This window comes from Carassius gibelio, chromosome A22 (genome assembly GCF_023724105.1).
Source record: "Carassius gibelio isolate Cgi1373 ecotype wild population from Czech Republic chromosome A22, carGib1.2-hapl.c, whole genome shotgun sequence".
NCBI lineage: Eukaryota > Metazoa > Chordata > Actinopteri > Cypriniformes > Cyprinidae > Carassius > Carassius gibelio.
This window is the reverse complement of record NC_068392.1, coordinates 5,649,023-5,668,332: the sequence shown is the minus strand read 5'-3', so window position 1 is coordinate 5,668,332 and position 19,310 is coordinate 5,649,023. Positions and strand designations below refer to the sequence as shown.

Sequence of the window (19,310 nt, the reverse complement as noted above, 5' to 3'; positions counted from 1 at the left end):
CGCGTGGAAAACGCTAGTCGAGCGGCTTTCACCTTCTTTCCAAAGCGGTCGGGCAGAAGTGCTCCTGGGGCGTCTGTCGTTGCTAAGCATCCATGACACTCTCTCTCTCAATGAAGACGCGGAAATTTCAGCAAAGGATAAATGGATTTGCAGCACTAAAAATCGCTCGCAGTAGCTCTGCTACTAAATTCATTTCAAAATGGCAATCCATATACAGCTATGAACAGCTGTTCCTTCATCTTAGCTGAGCTTTCAACGTTGATACAAGAAAGGATGAAGCTGATTGGTTAGTTATTGTCACATGACCTGCGGTGCGCTTGCGGCATTCTGAAAAGTTTAGATGTTGAGCGCGTTGCTTCCATTATGAGAAGAGAATCCTACATTGCAAATAACGAACTTGCGCGCACAAAAGACGTGATGTGAACGGCCCCTAATGATCCGCTAGCAGGCCGTCAAAAAAAAAGCATTCCAGGGGCGGCGCTAGGGCTGGGCTAAGGGGGCATAAGCCCCGAATATTTTGTTACCTTGTCTTTCTCATAGAGCAAAACAATTAATCAGAAAAACAAATGTATCTGCCGCGATTACCCAATCATGAGAAGTGCATATTACATATATGTGTGTGAGTGTGTGTGTGTGTGTGTGAGTGTGAGAGAGAGAGAGAGAGAAAGAGAGAGAGGAGAAATGTAACAGTTTAATGTTGTATGTAAACTGTGTTTGAGAGAGAGAGAGAGAGAGAGAGAGAGAGGTGTTCAGAGAGGAGTCTGTTGGATGTTTAGTTTTATGGACTCAGTGTTGAAAATGTAAAACATTTCAAACACTGTTGGCAGAAGTGAAAGATAAATAATTTTAGGAAGTTACAATTTTGTTTGATTCCATGATGTATTTTACTGAACATGAGTATTTACAATGCAAATCCAAATTATTTTAATTTACTGACAGTTACTTATATCTTGTCTTTTAACTTTATTAAGATCAGATTCTGCAGGTAAAATAACAATATTAAGGTGACTTGACTTGGACTTGACTTGACATAGCTTGTGACTTGACTTGACTTGCCCAAGAAAAAAATACTTGGGACTTACTTGAGACTTGAAGGTTAAGACTTGAGACTTACTTGAGACTTGCACATGTGTGACTTGGTCCCATCTCTGCTATACATGCTATTCTTGTAATGAGCATCAAGGTGGTGGGATGCTGGGCTGCAAATTCCACTTATGTTAGTACGCAGTAGATTCGTAGAAAAAAAATAAACGCTGGAGGCCATTTATCACGCGCAAAGTCCTTAATTCATTTTGCAGTTATAGCATCATAGCAAGGGCAAAAAGAAAACAAGGCAGTTTAATTAATTTTGGTTTTATTAAGAAATTGTGTAGTGAGTGGAGAGACTGGAAGAACCAATATACATGGCTGTTTGTTAAGGATGGAAGCTTGTGGTGCATCGGAAATAAGCTGCGCTGCTCAGTTTGACCTATCAATTTGTGTTGGTAAAGTATAAGGGGCCGTTCACAATCGCGCCTAAAACCGCTTTCTCCTTCTTTCCAAAGTGATCGGGCAGTTGCGCCCCTGAGGCGTCTGCCGTTGCTAAGCAACCATGACCTGCTCTCTCTATAAAGACGCAGAAATTTCAGCAAAGGATAAATGGATTTGCAGCCAGGCGGCAAGGAAGTCGACCGGAAGTTGAAGTCGGCTGCGTGCTGCCATCTTGTAGCAGAACTTCACTTGCGTTAGCATTCCCATTGACCTCCATTCATTTTGGCGTCACTTTGACAGCGAATAACTTTACATCTGAGGCGTTTAAAGACTCAGTTTGTCCATTATTTATTTCTAAAGATACACGACAATGTATAAAGGGCTCCATTACCTTCTATGTTACATTATGGCCCCGTAGAAACAGTTTTTGTAAAAAATAGGCTCACGATTGCGTCATAACCACTCGGCTCTCTGTCGCATTACCGTACAGACAGGTGGAGAAGCTCGCAGGCAATTAACTTAATATGGCGTACTGAAGTTACATTTTAAAATACTATACAAAATAATTAATCAGAATACTTACTCCTGCTCACTCACGCCAAAGAACTCCCCGCTCAAGCTCGCCGTCTCTGCAAGATTAACGATGGCAGTTTGCACGCACAGCTACTAGAAGATTTACATCTGGCAGACAGGTTGCTGACGTCGTCAAGCTTCGTTTGAGTCTGCGCGTCAGAAACGGAAGTGCTGAAAAACGCTAAAAATGGGCTTCAATTGTCTCAGTTGAGTTCCAATGGGGTCGCTGTGTCCATTTCTTTTACGGTCTATGTTTGCAGCACTAAAAATCGCTAGCAGTAGCTCTAAATGTATTTCAAAATGGCAATCCATATATAGCTATGGTCAGCTGTTCCTTCATCTTGTCTGAGCTTTCAAAGTTGTTACGGGAAAGGATGAAGCTGATTGGTTGGTTCTTGTCACATGACCCGTGGTGCGCTTGCGGCTCTGAAAAGTTGAGATGTTTTTAACTCGATGCAGTGCGGAAGCGCCTGGAAAAAAACATAGCCATATAGAGACATCTATATATATATATATCTCTCTTTATGGCTCTGGAAAAAAACGATCGCTTCCATTATGAGCGCGTGCCTACATTGGAAATAGCGAACTAGAGTGCGAAAAATACGTGATATGTGAATGGCCACTAATAGTGCATATACAGTTGCAGCTGTTATGTATCTTTTTAAGTCATTGTAAGTCCTTTTTTGAGGCACTCGTGTCGATTATGTATAATAGTGCATAAACTTGTAGCTGCTGTAAGTCCTTATTTGAGGCACATGCAAGCGTATCCAGTCTGATTAATATTAAAAGTTATCCTGTCAGGATAACCTACATACCTACATACCCTTACACATCTATCTTACACACCTCTGTAAAAGCTAATATGCCATATGCATATTAATTTGCGTATTATGCGGCACACAGGCTCTCAACAACAATGACAGCTGATCAACGATTTCAACAGTAGGCTAGATGGGGGTGGGTTAAATTCAGAGATAAAAAACCCTACATGGATCAGTAAGAGTAATCCACAAATACACGATTCACTATGAACATTCACGTCACTCTAAAATGACAACGCGTTCAACAGCAGCAGAACTGTACAAATGCTGGACATCCACACACCACGCCACAGTATCACCACTTACACCTCCATAACAATGTGCATGAATCAATACTCATCAAATAATAAAGCACTCACCTGTCACTTGTAAATAAAGTCAATGCGTCTGTCATTCAATGTCCCTTTACTCGTATTAAAAAAATAAACATGGCCATATAAGTTGTTGTGCTAGCTGTTAGCCACTCATTGATATATTCTTTAAAATGGCGCACAAAACTATTGTCAGTGAATTCAGTTGAAGTAGTTTATCCTTCAGTTATTTCTCTTTTGTTTGCAAAAGAGCGCCTTAAAAAAGGCAGATCGCAGCAAGATCTGGTGTAGAGGCGCTGGTGACAGTGGCTTGGAAATTCCCAACTAAACGATGGACGCAGTGTTACCAAATTGGGCTAGGTGATGAGTGGGGCTAGGCCGTAGGGCTGTCAACGAATATTCTAAATTCGAATATGTATTCGAATAGTTTTAAAAAAACTAATTTTGAAGGTGAAAATGAATATTCGAATAACAAAAAAATGTGGGAAAAAAGGCCCGCAGTAGTAGAGGCGTGGCTGTCTCCTTTGCGAGTGGGTGCGCTAGCGCGCCTGAGGGTTCAGGGACAGGTCACAGCCTCACAGGAGTCGCACTGTCTGTCACAGCATCACTGCTGAAAGATGACGCGTCTTCATGGAAGATTCCTACAAGTGCAGAGCCCAACTCGACCGCAGCAGAGAAAATGAGGTCAAATTGTTGACCCGCGAGATAAAGTTGTATGCAAGCTATTTAAGATACAGTTAGCATACCATTCGACCACTAGCAACATGAGGTCACATCTCAAAAACGTGCACCCAAATGAGCATGGCATAATGTGTGGAACTCCAGCTAAACCGTTACGTCTTGACACTTAACGCTACTTTGCATCGCCCGCCGCAAGCTCTTTGTCTGCAACACGACAAGAGGCCATAACGGATAAAATAATTTAGTTCATTTGTAAGGACATGAGACTGATCAGTATCATGGATGAGGCAGGCTTCGGGGAGTTCTGTCAAGCAATGGATACGAGGTTTATTTATTTATCGTTTCATGTCAAAGAAAAGTTCCATGTTTACCACAGCACAGCTCGCTCGGAGCATTCAATGCCAGTTCTATATGCTGTAAAACTTCAATCACCGAATGAAGCCTGCTATATTTGGGACAACAGTCGCGACCTTAAATTACTTGCACAAAAATTAGTTTGTTCATTTAAACCATTATGCGCAGATAACATGAGGGTGAGAGAGCGTGAGGTCTGCAGTCTTGGCCATTAGTTGATTTCCTTGTTTTTGTGTAGGTAATACGTTGTCATACGTTTAAACTTAAATAGACTACCTACACAAGTAGTTATGTCTCTTTGTATTATTTTGTCCTTTTATTGACGTAATGTGCGTCATTGACATGCGTAACTAGATGTTTGAATAGTTCGAATATTCGGGTGTTTTTAGAGGGAATACTCAAACGTAATTTTTGAGCAATTTTGACAGCCATACTAGGCATAGAGCCGTGGAAATGGAGCGAGGCCGGTGGAGTGATTAGAAATGAGCGACACCTGCGACACTCACCGGTCTGGAGTCCCACGGAGGAGATCAGGAGGATATAAAATAGGAGCGACGACAGTGAAGGATGAGAGAGGACCAGGCCTGGGCTTTATTTTGTGTTTGGTTTTTGTTTGTGCGCGGCCGTCATCTGTGACGGGGCTGTCACACTGTTGTGTGTTTATTTTGTTATTAAAGTTTTTATTTGAATGTCCGCCGGTTCCCGCCTTTTTCTTCCTGTGATGATGAAGTTTGTATACTGTTACTAAAGCTCATTACAAATCTGATTCGATGACTTTGAACAAAAGGGAAGCATTATCTGTAGTACTGGCCCGGTTATTACAGTCTATATGTGCTGGCCACATTCCTTTTTTTTATGTAGGATATTCCAGTTCAACCTCAAAGAAACTAATCATAGGTCATTTTGTGGACATTACACAATAAAATGATACCTAAATAATAATTTTTTTTAAAAACCTATTAGTTTTTATAGGATAAGCAGAGAAGGCCCTGCTGGCACTGACAGCACACCACTGCCTGAGATGCTTCATAGGTGAGTAAAACACAAATTAATTTTCATTTTTGGGTGAATTAATCCTTTAATATCGGTTTTTGAGCTTAGTCTAATCGTTGATGTAAATCTCAAACCATATCTTCAAATTTACTTGCATTTCCAGCATTGCATCTGGTTCTGTCCTTCCATTTTCTTGCATTACCCAACGTTTCCTTCTGAGGTTGTAATTTTTTCACTGAAATGTTAATGTAGTTTGCAAAAAGCACCCTACTCCCTGTAGGTGCATGTTACGCTTTTAACAGCGACTTTGTCACTTACAGAACAAACACTTTAAAAAGCAGTTTTGTTTTTGTCAATTTAAAGCTTAGGCAGAGGAGAGAAGTAGTATGATGCAACCTTTACATTTTTGAGTGCGTTAACGCGGTGACCAAGGCAAGACGGGGCTTGATCAAAGTAGTTAAATTTTTTTTTGTGGCAATGTTTGCAATAGTGACCCTGATTTGAAAGCTGATTTGATAACGGTTTATAATGATATTATGTTTTTAATAATCTAATCTAAGCACAAAGCAAACTAACCAGTGTGTTTTATTGAAACCATAGTGGTTTCATTAAATTAATCGAAAAATAAAATGTTAATTAATAACATTTTCATATAAATAAGATTTATAGATTCAATTATAGATCAAATATACTTTTTACACAAAAGATGCTTTTTCTAATGCTTGTAACTTAATGTTTTTATCTGTCCAGCAGCAAAACCAGTATTGCCGTTACTTTATCAATAGTAGGGGCTGTGGTCTTCGTCATCTTTTTCTTCATCTGCTGTTGCTGCTGCCCCGGCTGCTGTATCTATCAAACGTGTGTAAAACCCAGACGTAAGTGTTTAAGTGGTAATGAAATACTTTAACAAAAACTGAAAATGTACTTGTCCTCAGGCCATTCAAGATGTAGACGAGTTTGTTTCTTGATCCGAAAAGATTTGGAGAAATTTTATCACTGCCGAATCCTCTGCAGTGAATGGGTGTTGTCAAAAGGAGTCCAAACAGCTGATAAAAACATCACAATGATCCACAAGTACAGGTGCATCTCAGTAAATTAGAATGTTGTGGAAAAGTTCATTTATTTCAGTTATTCAACTCAAATTATGAAACTTGTGTAAATAAAGTTCAATGCACACAGACTGAAGTACTTTAAGTTTTTGGTTATTTTAATTGTGGCATTTACCCACATTTAACAAAAACCCACAATTTCAACCTCGACCAATTAGAATAGGGTGAAATGTGAATCAGCTAATCAACTCAAAACACCTGCAAAGGTTTCCTGAGGCTTCAAAATGGTCTCTCAATTTGATTCACTAGGCTACACAATCTTGGGGAAGACTGCTGATCTGACAGTTGTCCAGAAGACAATCACTGACACCCTTCACAAGGAGGGTAAGCCATAAACATTCATTGCCAAAGAAGCTGGCTGTTCACAGAGTGCTGTATCCAAGCATGTTAGCAGAAAGTTGAATGGAAGGAAAAATTGTGGAAGAAAAAGATGCACAACCAACCGAGAGAACCGCAGCCTAATGAGGATTGTGAAGCAAAGTCGATTCAAGAATTTAAGTGAACTTCACAAGGAATGGACTGAGGCTGGGGTCAAGGCATCAAGAGCCGCCACACACAGATGTGTCGAGGAATTTGCTGAACCACAGACAACATCAGAGATGTCTTACCTGGACTAAGGAGAAGAAGAACTGGTCTGTTGCCCATTAGTCCAAAGTCCAAGGTAAAATGACCATGATGTTGGTGTGCTTGACTGGCCAGCAAACTCACCAGACCTGAACCCCAGAGAGAATCTATGGGCTATTGTCAAGAGGAAAATGAGAAACAAGAGACCAAAAAAGTGCAGATGAGCTGAAGGCCACTGTCAAAGAAACCTGGGGTTCCAGACCACCTCAGCAGTGCCACAAACTGATCACCTCCATGCCATGCTGAATTGAGGCAGAAATTAAAGCAAAAGGAGCCGCTTCCAAGTATTGAGTACATGTACAGTAAATGAACACACTTTCCAGAAGGCCAACAATTCACTAAAAATGTTTTTTTTTTCTTATTGGCCTAACTTGTTGAGATAGTCAACTGGTGGGTTTTTGTTAAATGTGAGCCAAAATCGTCACAATTAAAAGAACCAAAGACTAAAACTACTTCAGTCTGTTTGCACTGAATTTATTTAGTAGCCTACATGAATTTCACAATTTGAATTGAATTACAGAAAGAAGTTAACTTTTCCATGTCATTCTAATGTATTGAGATGCACCTGTAGTTTACACGACTCCAGTCCATTAACTAGTGAAGCTAAAAGTGTTAATAAGAAACAAATCAATCAATAAGATGCTTTATAACCTTAAATTGTCACTTTTGGCCAAAATGCAAGTCCTCTATCCATAATATTTCTATCTCCAGTAAAAAAAAAAAAAGCATTATAATGAATGCATAATGCATTATAAAATAGTACAAAGCACATGTCAAACATTCATCTGATCTGATATCTGATCTTATGGAATTTCTTTTTTACTGTTATTATTATTATTATTATTATTATAAAACTACTACTTATAAGTGGTCTTTGATCGCTTTAAGTAAAGTAGTATCAGAAAAATGGCAAGATATGAGACTTTATACATTATAATCCATCATAAATGTGGATGCAACATGTTTCATTGTGTTACAAATCATTATACTCTTAAAAGCTAGAACCACAACTAAGTTAATATTATAGTATATTAAAACTGTTCTTATTAATATTCATGAGATGAACATGAGCTTTTTATAATGCATTATGTATTCATTATAATTCCTTAAGAATACACTTATAATGAAAGTGTAACGAAATAAACCTCTTGTCTGAATCGCGAGAGAAATATCCACAGACCAATCATTCTAGTCCTAAACCAATATGTTGGTTTGATGTGAGACTTTGGACTTTTTTTTACAGGAGAAAAGTGCTGTTATGGTTAATTTTGTCCAGAAGCGATGGTTTAAAGTAAAGAATGTCTTTGATAGATTTTTTTTTTCTTGGAAACGTGTGGCTTGTGTCTTCACAAAACATTAATTGATGGACTGGAGTGCTGTGGACTGCTTTTGGATTATTGTGATGTTTTAGGATTTAAAAAAACAAAAAAATCGAAGCTTACGTGACATGACATTCAGCCAAGTATGGTGACACATTCTCAGGATTAATGCTCTGCATTTAACCCATCCAAAGTGCACACACACAGAGCAGTGAACACACACACACACACACACACACACACACACACACACACACAGTGAACACACACCCGGAGCAGTGGGCAGCCATTTATGCTGCGGCGCCCGGGGAGCAGTTGGGGGTTCAATGCCTTGCTCAAGGGCACCTAAGTCATGTTATTGAAAGTGGAGAGAGAACTGTTCATGCACTCCCCCCACCCACAATTCCTGCCGGCCCGGGACTGGAACTCACAACCCTTCGACTGAGAGTCCGACTCTCTGGGTTAATGGGGTTTATAGATGATTCAGGATACTAATTATTGAATTATTAATTGACTTCTGTCTTTTTTTTTTAACAGCTGTGGATGAAACACATGTAACTACAGTCATGAATACACAATCCATTCAGCCGCAGCCGGTAATGCAGGGAGGCCAGTATCCACAATACCAACCAGTGCCGACTCAAGCGGGTTACTGGGGTCAGCCTATGCAGACAGGACCATATCAGGGACAGTCATATGCACCAGAACCCCCACCCTCGTATGACATGGCCAGTAAGAACACCTAGTGCTGGATAGACTGAGACCATAAAGTAGTCTTTTCTGTGAAAGTAACTAGTGTCTTTTAATGTTTCCAGCGAGTCCTGGATATCCCACTATTCAGGGTGCATATAATGGAGGCCAGGCCATGTACCCCATGAAGTCACCTGACCAGCCGGGTGCTGCTCCTGTCCTTTCAGAGACATTGAATCAGCCGGTTTACAACCCCGACTACATGCAGCCACCAAAAACCGGTTACTAAACTGCAACCATCTGTCAAATCAGTCATTGCTGGATTGTGGAGTTTGACGCAGTTTCGCAAGGCAGTAAAAATGTGCATTATACAAGACAATGTGCTATGGTCAGGGTTATTAGTTTTTTAATTTTAGTTATTTAGTTTTATTTCAATTTCTTTCATTTTATTAAAAAATAAATAAATGATTACTATAGAAAGTTTTACATGAAAATGTACAAGCAATGAGTGAAAATAGTTTCACACATTAAAAGAAAATGCAGTTTAAGATTTATATTAGTGTTTTCTGCCTTCGGTATTAATAATTCTGGTATACACTGATATACAATATAAAATTAAATATACTAAATATACCAAAAATGTAAAATATAACTTGCCATCTTTATTTTATTTTCATTATTTTTGTTAGTTAATATTCTTTAGTTACAGCTCATGTAATTCTGTTGAGTTTGCATAAAGGTTTTTTTTTCTGAATTTCAAATGGCAGGAAGTGTGATTATATATAAAGGAAGTGTCAACTATTTTTTTTCCTTTTGAGGGTATAAATGCAACCGCGTTTTGAATAACAATGAGTGTCACAAAACTTTCACAATTATGTCATGAGTCCCACTGACATTCTGCACCAACAAGTTTAAATCCACACACTCGTTTTCAAGCACAGAATGGCTGTTAAGGTAGGAAAAATGGTTACTTTTTTATAGCAACCTTTATTAAAGCATTAGGAAACCCCCATCCCAACATTTGCAGTGCCTTTTCAGATTGTATTTTACCGTTTCAGGTGACATTGCTTTTTTGAGAAGCAGTCTATTTGTTAAATGGCTATACATTGTGAATATGTTAAATTGGTGTTTTATATGTTTTCTATGTGTGAAAGATGGAAAAAAACATTTTTTAGTCTCTTTTACCCAGGAACTTGGGACTTTGGCCTGGTACTCGGTGTGTTTCCACCACAGGAACCAGGAACTAAAAGTTCCAGTTAAAAAAATGCCCCCCTCAGAAAGTCCCTGCTGGCGAGGTAGTACTTTTTCAAAGTTCTGGAACTTTCGGGGGCGGGACTTGGGCGCTAAACATCCTGATTGGTTGAGTTCACGCAGCATTGGCTGGGTTCAACCACCATTTATTGGGATCATTTTCAAAATATTACTGTTATTGTGTCATGAAATATAATTTTAAAAGTATGTAAGGTGAGAATGTAGTTGTTTAAAACTCAAATCTGTGGTTTATTTATAAAGACAGTGCCTATTTAAAAATGTGTTTCGCCGATCTCTGAGACGTGAGCTCCACGTGATCAGCGAGAGCTCAGTCCTCATGTATCCGCCGAGAGCAGCCTCACCTCGGCTAGACCTTCTGATGTGTGCCGCTGGCTCTGATGTCTCTTTTTAGTGGTTAAACATAAAATATAATTCATTTTGGGTAAATCTAAAAGGTTATCTTTGGTCTGTATTCAATTTATCTATATGTTAAAATGAAAATAAAAAGGCAAATTTATATCATATTTAGTTTCATTGTAATGACTGTATATACACATTTCCCTGAACTAAGTACATTTCTGCAGCTGTTATTATGTTTAAAGGGTAACTAAACCCTAAACCAACTTTTTTTAGTTAATGATCTGTAAGAATGGGGCTTTATTAGTGCGGTTCATTGATTCGAGTAACTTTTTTGACATTTGAGTATAAAGTGTTTTAATTCTACAATATCTGGTGTAAAAACGTCTGAGTGCTGCCCTATTTAGGTTGAACGGTGGCTACTGCAGTTGATTTTTCGTATTGGATGTTGCGGTGACAAGTGACGTAAGCAGTTTCCAGCTCACCACGCCCCTTGGTAGTATAAGACCATCTTGTTCCGTCAAAATCACTGTAGTGAGTCAGGACAGGAGTTGGAATTGCGAGTATTGAAAGCGACCAGGATAGACTATTATAGCATCTATTTAGCATAGCATTTATATACTTATTTAGATTTTGTGTAGCTTATATAGTTAATTAGCATAGTTGTTAGTGTAATGTTAGTATTGTTAGAAGCATAGTTAGTAGCATAGTATTGCATCAGTTAGGATAGCTTCAAGTTGGCTTAGATTTATCTGTATTTAGTACAATGGTCAGGATGGTACGTATGTGTAGTGTTGCTGGTTGCAACAGCACTGCTGGACTGCATAGTTTTCCAGCAGACTTTAAAATTAGGCACCAGTGGTTGCATGCACTTGGCCTGGAAGACCGCGAGTTCCCGCCTAGAGCTATAGTGTGCAAACTGCATTTTACGCGGGATTGCTTCTCCAACGCAATGGAGGTGGTAATGGACTTCTCCACACAGCTTGCGCTGAAAAGTGCAGGAGTTAAGACCGCAGTTTGAGCCAGTGGCTCGAATTGATATGGCTCATGCCACAGATACCTCAACATCCTCCACTTCAGGTGAAGGTGGGGGAGAAAAGTCCTCTACTTCAAATGAACGCTCTGTTGCAAAGCTACTTGCGTCACTACAGTCACTCTCCATTTTAGAGACTCTGACAGCAGCTGTCAATCAATCCGTTTACTGCGTGTCTCAGGTTCACACCCCACCCGCTCAGCCCCGCCCTCGGTTTAACCCATCTATCTCCGCTGTGCTCTGCCCACTTTTCAGCATTTTTCAGATGTTGCCAGTGGGTGGAGTCAGGCTCTGACCAGGGGTTTAGTTACCCTTTAAATGAAAACGAAAGGAGGCAGAGGTGTTTGATATCCCATTTTTCACAAAAAGATGAATCTTTAGATCTTTCTTGAAAATGAGTAAAGACTAATTGAAAAAAAAAATTAGCTGTACGAATTGAGATTGGGAGGGATTTTGAACTTCTTTGGGATGGCACCACAAGGCATTGTTCACTTGCAGAGTGCAAACTTCTGGAGGGCACATAAGATTTAACCAGTGAGTTATCTTGTAGGCAAGCACCAGTACCTTGAATTTGATGCGAGTGGCTACTGGTAGCCAGTGTAACATGATGAGGAGAGGATTAACGTGAGCTTTTTTTGGCTCATTGAAGACAACCCTCGCTGCTGCATTCTGGATCAATTGCAGAGGCTTGACAGTACATGCAGGAAGAGCCAGGAGAGCATTACAATAGTCCAGTCTGGAGAGAACAAGAGATTGGACAAGAAGTTGGGTGGCTTGCTTTGAAAGGAAGGGTCTAATCTTCCTAATGTTGTATAAGGCAAACCTGCAGGACCGGGTCGTTGTAGCAGTGTAGTCTGTGAAGCTTAACTGATGGTCCATCACAACTCCTAGGTTTCTGGCTGTCTTCAAAGGAGTAATGGTTGACGAACCCAGCTGTATAGAGAAGTTGTGATGAAGCAATGGGTTGGTTGGAATGACCAGGAGTTCTGGTGATTAACAGTGTTAAAGCAGCAGACAGGTCCAATAAGATGAGTACTGAGGATTTTGAAGCTGCTCTTGCTAGTCGCAGGGCTTCAGTAACCGAGAGCAGGGCAGTCTCAGTTGAGTGGCCACTTTTGAAGCCAGATTGGTTGCTGTCCAGGAGGTTGTTCTGTCCAAGGAACATAGAAAGCTGGTTGAACACTGCTCAATCAAGTGTCTTTGAAATGAACGGAAGAAGGGATACCGGTCTGAAGTTTTCAAGAAGCGCTGAATTTAGAGATGGTTTCTTGAGCAGTGGGCTTACCAGAGCCTGCTTAAATGCTGAGGGAAATGTTCCAGAGTGAAGAGAGGAGTTGATAATGTGAGTAAGTGAAGGTATGACTGAAGAAGAGATCGCTTGAAGGAGGTGAGTGGGGATCGGATCAAGTGGACAAGTAGTAGGATGATTGGACAGGAGAAGTTTGGAAACGTCCATCTCTGATAGTGGGGAGGAGGAGGAGAAAGAGTGCATCGGTCATTGTGAAGTTGTCCTCAGTCTGAGGTGTGGAGAATTGGTCACTGATAGATCTTGTCTTATTTGTGAAGTAAACTGCAAAGTCATCCGCTTTAAGGGTCGATAGAGGAGGTGGTGGCGGTGGATTGTGGTTGAAGAGTGTCCGAGCGTCATGACAGCTGTTAATTTTGTTGTGGTAGTAGGATGTTTTAGCAGTGAAGACATTTTCAGAGTTTCTTGATTTCTGCCATTTCCTCTCTGCATCCCTGAGTTTATAGCGATGTTCACGGAGAACCTCGGACAGCCAGGGGCAGATGTGGTGGTGCATGCTGGCCGAGACGTCAGTGGGCAAAAGTTGTCCAAGCAAGATGTTAAAGTGGAGCAAAGAGTGTCCATAACGCTGTTCGTGTCCAGAGCAGAAAACTGAGAGTGCAGTAAGCAAGGATTAAACCACAGCAGATAGGCGAGATGGAGAGAGTGAGCGTAGGTTCCATCGAAAGGTGACCTGCGTTGGAGTGTGTGCCGCTTCAGGAGTAAGTGCTAGGTTAGCAATAATGGTGAAGTGATCAGAGGTGTGCAGTGGAGCAACTGAAGAGTTGTCCACAGAGCAACAGTAGATGAGGTCCAGGTGTTTGCCTGATTTGTGAGTCGCTGTAGTAGACACTTGCTTGAGATCTAATTAGGCGAACAGAGTGTTGAAGTCAGCAGCCTGGGGTTTATCTAGGTCAGGGGTGCCTAACCTTGTTCCTGGCGATCGACTGTCCTGCAAAGTTTGGCTCCAACCCTAATCAAACACATCTGCCTTTAATTTTTAAGTGAGCCTGAAGACCTTAATTAGTTGCTTCAGGTGTGTTTGATTAGGATTGGAGCTAAACTTTGTAGGACAGTCGATCGCCAGGAGCAGAGTTGAGCACCCCTGATCTAGGTGGATGTTGAAGTCACCAAGCTGTACCAGAGGAGTACCATCTTCAGGAAAGTTTGATAGCAGCACATCCAACCCCTCTAAGAAGTTTCCCAATTGACCTGGGGGACGATAAATGACCACAAAGTGAATTTTAACAGGGTGGGTTACAGTAATGGCATGTGATTCAAATGAACCATTACCTGTAGGTGATTCCTGAAGATCAAATTTCCATTCTTTTGATATAAGGAGACCCGTACCTCCATCCCTCCCAGTGATACAAGGAGTTAGGGAACAAGTGAAATTAGTGGAGAGGGCTGGAGGGGTGGCAGTATCTTCAGGTTTGATCCAAGTCTCTGTCAGTGCCATGAGGTTGAGACCGGAATGAGTAGCAATAGAAGAAATGAAGTCTGCTTTGTTATCTGCAGACTGTCAGTTCCAGAGACCAACTGGAATAGAGAGCATAGTAGTAGAGGTCAGAGGGACAAGCCGTAGATTTGTCAGACAGGCCGTCCTGCGATGTACGTAGCGTGCTCTTCGAGTGTTAGTAGTGATAGTAGAGATCTGAATCACACAGTGACTACAAGTGTAAGAAATATTTGAGAACAAGCTATACAAAAAGTAAAGAAAGGGGGGGAAAGCAATACTCAATTGCCCTGTCGTTGTCCTTGCTCGGTGGAGTCGCGCAGGTAGAGTCGATTGTCTTCACACGAGGGCGGCCGCGGTGAAACCTACCGCTTTTGTATTTGCCTGATTACCTGTGATTGAAGTCAGCTGGCCACGCCTCACTATTTAGCAGATCGAAACTGGGCAGTCCCACGATAGGCAAACACAAAACCAATCGCCACTTTCAGCACATATTTACCAGGGTAAGACACACACAATTTAAACCAAAAACTTTCCTAGAAATGACAATCACACAGTAGTCTAATGAGAAAACGAGACAAAACACTCACAAGCTGCTGTCCTTCTCTGTTGCTCGATTGTTTCTTCTGACAAGTGCTTTCAAAACAGCTAATTAAGTAATTTCACTGGCTTTGGCCACGCCTCACTATTTATCAGATCGAAACTGGGCAGACGCGAAACCAAGTGCCACTTTCAGCACATATTCACCAGGGTAAGACACACACAATTTAAACCAAAAACTTTCCTACGAATGCACAAAGTCCGCACTACCGAGGATGCACGTCCAAAATCAGCGTACTTTGTATTGAGAAACGTGCACAGACCTACGTCACCAGTCTATTTGCCTAATCTTCCTGGTACTTTACACCGTGGTGGAAACGCAGAAAGCAACAGGTCTGGGGGAAAAAAAGTTCCTGGTACAAATATTCCGGGTAATTTCGATGGAAACGTGGCATAACAGGTCCTATTCAAATATGTATTTATACATTCAGACTTGTAACTATATATTCAGATTTACATTTATGTATTAGACAATATATATTCAGGCTTATAATTATATTATTACACAATATTATACTATTTTGGGGAGTACTAGAACATGCTTGCATGCATTTACTATGTACAGATATGTATTATGTATTATGCATATGTGTTTTTATTTAATTCTATCATAATAACATGAATTGCAGTGAGACGGTTATACAGTTGAATTTATACCATAGTACAGTCTCAGGCGGCAATGTATAAAAACCGATGCAAACTCATTGTCTGCCAGCATGAGTCGCTGTGTGAGTGGTACAGATCAAGGTTTCGCCGGGAACAGCTCCACACACACACACAAAAAAAATCCTGCTTTATCAGACATTACATACAAGATTGAATTAAAATGCCATCTATTTTTCCTGAAGTCGGTGTCTTCCAGTAATAAAGTGATATAAAAACACCTGCACTCAATGTATGCACACTGCACACTGTAGTATCACAACTGAAGTGTAAATTCTGCAGATTACATCATTGTCCAGTATTGTACAGTCAGTAATTTATTATCAAAATGTTTATAATAATATTCAAAAAAATTTACAGTTGGTTTGATACATTTATCTCAAACGGAGTCAGAATCTAAAATAGAAAACAGTTATTTTAAATAACAAAAATATTTCAACATTTAAAAAATTTAAAATCTCACTGTTCAAAAACTTTTGACTGGTAGTTTATGTGTGTTTGTATTTTTTTAAGACTAGACTGTATATGCATACTGATACATTTCAAAATTTTATTTCTTTTCATTTTGATGATTATAACTGACAACAAAAGAAAATCCCAAATTCAATCCTGTGTTTGGATTTTTTTAAGACTAGATTTTATATGCATACATATCTCGGCCTATAAACCTATTTTTACCCTCAATTTCTGTACATGCAGCCCATTTTAACTGAAATTTGTGGGACATTTTAACATAACCAGCCATTTCTACCTAAATGACATTTTATATATACTACATTCATATTAAACTGTTTTATTTGAAAGAGCATGTCAAAACATTGTTCATAAACCTTTGCTTTGTTGGTAAGCATATGTAAGATTGGTTTAGTACCCTTATTGGTGATTAATGAAATGTCAGGCTCACTTACTTTACAATTTCTCTGACAAGCTTTATGTAACTCTGCCCTGTTGCCTTAAGAAACTCAGACCAATCAAATTATAGTTACATGTCAACAAGTGTTGAAGCAAAAATGGAAAATTAGTTATTGTGGTTGACTATTAAAATGTTAAGAGATATGCCACTTCAATCTAATTTGGCACAGTTTAGCTGACTTCACCCTTATTCCAAACCTAAATGGTTGGAATCTTCAAAAATGACACACACACACACACACACACACACACACACACATATATATATATATATATATATATAAATAGTTAAGCAACATGGTAGTTCTCTCATAAGTCATCGATGTTAGCAAGACAAAACTATTTTGACAGGGACAATTTTGCACAAACAGAAACACGCACACGTGTAAAAAAAAAAAAAATCCCATTTGATGTCTACTGTAAGTGAACACGTGCCTGGTTTGGACTGTCTTTTATGGTTTGTTTGGTGAATTTGTAGCACTTGAATGTATATGGGGCCCCCTACTGGTGAACTAATAAAGAAACAATAAAAAAATTAAATAACAGTCTTGTCTTGTCTTGTACAGAATTTAAATAACCAACAAATTATTAGTAACAAAACACATGAGTGTGAATGATGCAATTTCTACCTTTGATCTCGTAGGTGTCTGATTCACTATGAAAAGTGAGCACTGTCTTGACTGAACTTCTCACTCTTTCCCTCAGTGTAGCCATCTCTTAACGTTCACCTTGGAGATTGAAAATGAGCAGTAAACAATACAGAACCAGAACAATAAAACCCACAGAAGAGGTGGGAGTTCAAAGAAGGAATCTTTATATTACCAAACTGCAGGGAGAGGAAGAGTAGAAGTCATGATCTGCAAGATTAACCACAATCTGATGTGATCCGACCACCTCAGAGAAAACCAGGGTTGAGCTGCTGCAAGAGCTTTTGAAGCAGCAACTGTGGTCAAATAGTTCTCATGTGTTCTGATTGGTGGATGATGATGATGAGTGGATAAAGACTAGAGCAATCAAATAGTGAGAGAGTGATCTGCTCACCTGATTATGTTAAAATGCCAATCCTACGGTGTACATTTTAGGACATCCTCAGACCTCAGTCATCAAATGAAAAGGCGTCATGCCTCAGACTAAAAGGCTTCAGTCATCGGACAAAACGGCATCGCCTCTCTGACTGAAAAGCTTCAGGTCTCAGGAAAAACGACGTCAGGTGTCAGGTCTCATACAATTAACGTTAGGCATCAGACGAAACAGACTCGGACAAAGTGTCATCAGACGAAACGGACTCAGACAAAAAGTCATCAAACGAAAAGGACTCAGGTGGAGAATCGCGTTGCCCCGCCCCATGTGACGTCACACGCACGCCGTTCACAGGAAGTGGTAATGGTTGATTGATGGCAAAAGGAGGTAAGCAGCGTCTGATATTTTATATTTTATTCAAATGTTACACTAATTAAGTTATATAGGGAAGAGAACATGCTTTTTAAGAGTCTTGTGTGCACGTTTAAAAAGTTAGTTAGCCATATTGCAACTAGCCAGCTTTTATTTTGGCCAAGTAGTAAAATTACCCTTACGAAAAAAACATGATTTTACTATCAAAAACAGATTAACCATGGTTTTGCTACTCACCATAGTTTAACCATGGTGTTTGTAGTAAAACTGTGGTTATACAAATGGTACGTTAATCATTACACAAAAAAAAAACAAGTTACTACACTTTTACTATAATAAAACCACAATGCATTATATATAGAAAAACTGTTGTTTCATCTCATAAATAATTATAACAATTATACGTATAAAACTTATACTTATTTAACTTTATAATGGTTTATAAGTCTTATATCGTGACATTATTTATTTAAAATATATATAGTATCTTACTATCTTATTGATATTACAATAAATATTGTTAAAATCAAAAGTGCCATATTACACATTCATCTAATCAGATATTTGATATGTTGGTTGTTTAAGGAAAAATAATATTTTTATTTTCATTATTATTGTTGTAATTATGTATAGTGGTATTTGCCTGCTTTGAGTAAAGTAACAAAACAACAATGCCAAGATATGAGACTTGTATTATATCTAAGGGAAACATTCTATTGTAAGTTAAGTGGATGCATTATATTCATTGCGTATTATAAATCATAATCTTAAATGCTATAACCACAAATAAGTAAACATTATAACACATTAAAACTGTTGTTATGATTACTCATGAGATGATATGACATATTACAAAGTTTTTTTTCTAATACATTATGCATTCATTATAATGCCATAAGAATTCTCTTATAATTAGTTTTAAATATGGGCTTCATAGGAAGTGTTACCGTTAAGTTTAATCGATAATGTACTTCTTCACTGATGTTATACAATATCCTTATACAAATGGAAAAAAACAGCATCTAATGCTTTTATCTTGCAGTGAAACACATCAAAGAAGATGAATAAAATCAAGTGAGCCACAGAGATGGCATCGTCCAAGAGCACAGGCATGTATTTTTCTTTTTTCTGCATTGGTAAGAAAACTATTAACTCAAAGAAAGTATATGTAAACATTTAAACATCATATACTAATAATGAACAAGAGTGCAGATTAAGTAACAAATATATAAATGAAAACCACCCAAGATCAGTAAACGATCTTTAACTATTACTGTATTCATTTTATATTAAGGGAGTTCATCCAGAGGCAGTGAGTGAACTTTGTGTCCTGAAACCAGAATCAGTTGGGAAGAAAGGAACCAAGTCTACCCAATTAAAAGGCTTACACAGGTAATTCACAACTCTGTTTGTGTG

At 39.1% G+C, this 19,310-nt stretch overlaps 1 protein-coding gene across 38 annotated transcripts in view; it reads left to right on the top strand.

The window, feature by feature from the left end:
- The window catches only part of LOC127942950 (protein shisa-5), a 173,506-nt gene that overhangs the window by 105,387 nt on the left and 48,809 nt on the right, over positions 1–19,310 (top strand). For 10 of the 38 annotated variants that reach the window (XR_008149501.1, XR_008149497.1, XR_008149505.1 and 7 more), the window contains one exon: positions 9,685–10,720. The exons of 12 other annotated variants lie outside the window; for them this stretch is intronic. Coding sequence is in view for 15 of the 26 variants with exons in the window: in XM_052538993.1 (XP_052394953.1) it covers positions 5,954–6,078; positions 8,793–8,987; positions 9,071–9,234 (484 nt within the window). In the remaining 11 variants the exon portion in view is untranslated. Of the gene's footprint in view, positions 1–5,953; positions 6,079–8,792; positions 8,988–9,070; positions 10,721–19,310 lie in introns of those variants that run through there. 16 more of the 38 variants (XM_052538999.1, XM_052538995.1, XM_052538996.1 and 13 more) reach the window with 10 other exon arrangements.